The following is a 5,395-nucleotide window of genomic DNA, read 5'->3' as shown; positions in this document are numbered from 1 at the left end:
CTCTCTCCTCAACTCTTTCCAGATGTGTGTGTTTTTGCAATCTCTCTGAGCTCCACCCACTTTTTCCAGTTACTTGTCCCTCCTCCAGCCCTCAACCTCTAAACCTTGGTCTGTCCCACTTATTCCACTTTTTTCTCTTTGTTCCAGAAATTTTAGGTTACTCTCAGTGATGTTCTCTTTGGCTACATATACACATATGCACACAGTTGCACACTTATTTTATTGATCAAATGATAGATAAAAAGATGACCTGTGGTAGAGCAGATGTGCCCCTAAATCCAGAGAGAAAGACAAATAAAACATTATTTCTGATTATGCATTGACTACCTCACACAGACACACACTTAATTTGGATGGCTCACATGTGCCACCTGGTGGTTGTTGGTGTGCATGGCAGCTACTTTTGGAAAAATTATCCCCATTCACTGCCATCATGGCATTATCACAGTGTCGCCAGGTTAATCACATTAATTAAAATGAGTGACAACTGTATTTCATTACATCAGGAGAGACAAGTGAATGAAGTAAAAAATTATGTTTTAGATGTTATTGATGAGTAAGTGCTGTTAAAAGTCGTTGGTTAGAGACTCTTAGGGAGATTTTAAATCAAAGAACATCACGCCTGAGCTGCAGCAAGGTCCCCCTATGGGGTCCAGACATTTTGGCAGTGGTGGCTGATGACTTCTGCTGAGACTGATAGGGCTGATGAGATTGATGAAGTGATGCACTGATGTATCTGCGAAGACTGGACAGTGATGGGGAGCAAAACGGCACCATGAAAGCATTACGGCAGAGAGGGAGTAAACATATTTTTTAAAAACAGTTGCAATAGGATAGGCTGACAATGAAGGTGTGTCACCACGCTATTGGTTAGATGTGACCTGCTGATGTGAACAGCTGATATCGTAATTGATGCCCAGGGGAATCAGTGAGCATCCATTAGAGTTGAGATAGTTTCAGAAATAAAACTACAGACCTGAAATGCACAAGGCAGTGTTCCTGTCCGAACTTTAGCAGAGCTCCATTCAGTTTTTGTTGTTGTCTTAATATATTTCATACATCTTATTTCTTTGTCCATAACACAGTCCATATTTCCTTTATAGGGGCATTATTTCATTTTAAGTTTTATTTCCAATTTCAAAACAATCACAATCCTATTCTGTGAATAGATTTTTAAATTTAAATTTTATTTTAATATAAATTATTTTTATTCTTCTGTGTTGTATTTTTTTGGGAGCAGACACCAAGATACATTTTTAACAAAAACAATTCTCAATGAATGGGCTATTTGATGCTGACATAAAGTCACACAACCAAGAATCATTAGGATACAAAATAATCTTATAGTAGCCTGGGCATTCTGTCAGAAGCCTACTGGATATGCTCATATACTGAGGCATTTTTTCAGCCTGGTTTCTTCCCTTAATTACAACTAAATCAAATCATTAAAGTAATAATAATTAAACTCATCATAACCCCATATACACAGATACTAATGTTTCATATTTAATAAAATGTTGTTGAAAAGTGACCATGGTAGAGGCAAAGTGGGATAATAAAGTTCATAATAATGAATAATAAAAGTACATTTCATAAAGTTCAAGTGCATGAACTGAATGATTATTCAGTCATAGATTGTTTTACTGTGAAAGCACTTTGAAAGTGTTATTATTATTTTGGTTCCTGAAAAAGAGACAGAAATATACTGTATGTATAAAATAAATGGTTATTGTCTCAAAGAATAAGCTATTGTTTTAAAGGAAAGTAAAGTAACAGAAAGCATATATTTGTTAGGTTGACAGAAAATAAGTAAGATTCTGTTATTTGTTCTGAACTGAGGGTTCAGGGGTTATGGATAAGAGCAGCATCTAAAAGGGGGAGATGTCTTGAGTGTTTATGTTTGCAACAGGTGTTAAAGCACTACGGCAAGCATTACGTCTGATAAGCCGTCAAAGAGTCAGAGTATTTTAGATACATGTGTGTACTGGATGTCTGCTGCAGTTCGGCTGAATAAACAAGAGTTGTTGCAAAGATTGAACACTCGTCGATGATTATACATCATTACAGCGAGTTTACAGAGATTGCAAGGAAACTCGCCGCAGGCCGCTTTTCACCGCTTTTCAGTGTGTTCACGGCGTGAGGGAAAAGCAAAGGCACACTTCATAGCAGTAGGTGGCAGTACTGTGTCACTTCTTAGGTAATAACGCAATGGAAAGTAGCAACAGCAGACTCAGAGATGCAGTTTATTTTATCATTGGCTTCTGCGATTCCGCTGTTTTGTTTTTGTGTGTGTGGGGATTAATGTTTTCACAGATTGTTCCTGCAATTCAATATCTTAAAGCGATGGTTCGGCGTAATTTCGACCTAGCATCATATGCACCATGACCTCTATCTAAACCATAGACTGAAATTCTCCATTGACTTGTATAGAGACGGAAGTCCTTTTGACACCAAAACGGTTGCCCCCTGGTGGCCTTTTGATAGAATGCAGTTTTAAGTTACTTCCGCGTTGGCATCATTTCAGAGGACCGGAACTCCCCGCCTGATCTAAACACAGCCTCAGCCCTTTTTTTTCATTTGGTCTCAAATTAGTGGAGTAAGAGCTATCAGCTGAATGGCTTAGTATAGGCGCCAATGGAACCAACAGTGTATCTCGTAAATTACCCCACTAATAATGCCTGGATTGTTATCAAACTTCTACATTAGAACAAATAGGGTCTTTACTCATCCATGCATTGGAAAGTTTACAAGTACACCAGGAGTTTATTAAGATAACACTTACCTGATGGCTTTTACTTTGCTGCTACTGCTAAAGCTGTAAACATCGCCAAAATCTCACGCGATCACTGAAATACTGTGTGGTCACGCGAGATCCCGCACAGAGCACATCGAACGTGAAGATGAGTGGCTTGGGTAATGACAGTGCTCTGTGCTCTCCAAAAATTTGTGACCAAATGAAGAAAAAGGGCTGAGGCGGTGTTTGGATAGACGTAATGGTGCATATGCTAGGTCGAAATTACGTTGAACCATCGCTTTAATGCTAATGTTTGGAAGCTGACTTCTAATGTAAGAATTGGTGTAATCTAATAGAGACATAGGTAACACTGTTGCATAAACCACATCTTACTGATAACTGAGGAAATTTGCCATAATGAGCACTAATAGTATTTGGTACCCTGTAATAACAACTTGTGGCAGCTAAGGCCACTGCTGCTGTTACTTAGCCAAAGTAATCTAACACATTCCCCAACTACAAATTCATTTACTAAGGTTCTAAAGGGTTTTGTTACAAAAATATGATAAATAACATAATTGTCAAAATAACTGACAATGTTCACTTTTTTTTGTCTTCGTTAGGCTCAGCCTCTCCCACCTTCCAACTCACACCCCTTCACATACCTCTTTCTGTGAAATTATTATATAACACTGTGGGGTCAAATTGGTCAATCAGACTCGTATCAGTTGTTCAAAAATTCTTCAGTCTTGAAAAATCACCAAGAGGCTTCTCAGTTGAGTGCAGTACAGTTTTATTGCCGGCAGCTGGTGCTTATCTCATGGCCTGGCCTTGATGCTAGTCCGTCAAGCTCTCTGCTACACAAGATATCATCCCTCCCTGGCCTATACTGGCCCTCTCTTTTCTCCTCCATAGCGATCCTGGCTGATACTGGCCTTTTTCTTTTACACACAAACTGTCTGCCAACACCACTATTGTCAAACCTTTGCCTTGGTTTTTTCCTTTAAAAAAAAAAAGTCCCTTCTTGAAATTACACCATGTTTCAATCTTTGTGATATATATACACGGTCGCCCATAAAGTTGGAATAAAATATTCTTGACCTCTTTCCATGAAATGATTGTGATAATGTGATTTATTCTTGATAGATAAAGTGTATATATTTTCAAAATTGTATTGATCAGTCTCATTGCACCTGGTCAAAGGTGATTACTGATGTGTATAAATAGAAAATAAAAAGAGGAATGTGTCTGAAAACAAAATAATGCCAATTTTATGGGCGTGTCTATATATATATTAAACAATGTTTCAACTCTAAAATATACCATGTTTTGCTTTTCCTCTCACTGCATTTAAAAAAAAGAATAATGTAAAAATGAGTATATTTGGTTACATCTTTCACACCATCTATGGGTTACAGTGTAGTGAATTCATCAGTAAGAGCATAATAAATCACATTAACTCAGCAGATGTTCATTCTTAACCATACATCTCAATCTTCAGTATAGCCTTTACCAAATGCAATTATCATGATTGAACAGTAATGCAACATTATAATGAAACATTTACACTACAACAAAAGCAGTATTTTTGTTACCATCTTCTACAGTAAGCTGCAGTCATTGGCTAATCTCTCAAAGGTCAATGCAAAGTGTATTTAAAGTTTAAACTTACTTGAACTCTGATGTAGTAGACAGTATGGGATAATGTCCATTGAAAACAATGTACAACTCTATGGATACTACTAATACTTGCAACAATATGATGTAGCAGCTCTATAACAGTGTCTCACTGTTCCTGTGTGAATATAGCAGGGAGAATTAAATGCACTACAAGTAGTGAAAGAAGACTATTTGTCACTGTATGTGTCTTATGAATGTACTGCTCACTGTTTACACCATTCTATTCAATCTGTTTGTCTTTCCTCCCCTCTGGCATCAGATCCATGCTCTCCTCTTCGTCTTCCTCTTCCTCCTCCTCCAGCGTGCAGCCCCTCATTTGGCTCCAGAATGGAGCTAGTCTCCCCTCTAATGTTATGGCCACTGGCTGAATGATCTGGTCTCTAGGTACAAGACAGGGAGGAAGAGTAATATCTAATTAGTTTCTCCTCGGTTTTCCAGAGTATTTGTTACACATTATGGGCAATAATATATTCACACACTCACTGTGATAGTCTGTTTATCATGCTGAGTAGTTGGCGGGCCTCCCTCTCCTTTTCTTCTTCAGTCATGCCCTCCATTGGATCAGGCTGCTCTGCCTCCACCCGGCCAGTCACCAGGTTAATCCTAGCTTTAGCCTCCCGGTATTCCTCTGTGTCTGAGTCTGAGTCACTGGAGTACTGGGAGGCATGCTGGCTGTCGCATGAATTCCTTCTGCCATTCAGCAGTCCCCGAGCTGCCAGTAGTCCAGCAGCATTGCCGTAACCCGTATATTTGACAAAGCGGCTAACTGTGAAGGAACACAAGATGTAAACTTTACAGTTAATACATTGTTATGAATTGATTTTACTCAGAAATTTCATTTATAAATGCCAGTATGACCATGGTCCCCTCAGAGAGGCCTTAAATGTCAGTCACCTATATCCTTTCATGGCTATGACAGGACAATAGAGCAATGATAGCAGTGTTCTCTACTTTTTAGTTTTTTGAGATTTCATATTACAA

General features: G+C 38.5%; 1 protein-coding gene across 1 annotated transcript in view; it reads right to left on the bottom strand.

Annotated features, from left to right (window-relative positions):
* Positions 1 to 4,634: 4,634 nt before the first annotated feature.
* Positions 4,635 to 5,395, bottom strand: part of si:ch211-195b15.7 (synembryn-A) — a 10,543-nt gene continuing 9,782 nt past the window's right edge. The window contains 2 exon segments of the mRNA XM_062439480.1: positions 4,635 to 4,794; positions 4,898 to 5,359. Coding sequence (XP_062295464.1) covers positions 4,635 to 4,794; positions 4,898 to 5,359 — 622 coding nt within the window.

Source organism: Scomber scombrus, chromosome 18 (genome assembly GCF_963691925.1).
Source record: "Scomber scombrus chromosome 18, fScoSco1.1, whole genome shotgun sequence".
Lineage (NCBI taxonomy): Eukaryota > Metazoa > Chordata > Actinopteri > Scombriformes > Scombridae > Scomber > Scomber scombrus.
The sequence above is the reverse complement of the archived record's forward strand: the minus strand, read 5'-3'. Positions and strand labels throughout refer to the sequence as shown.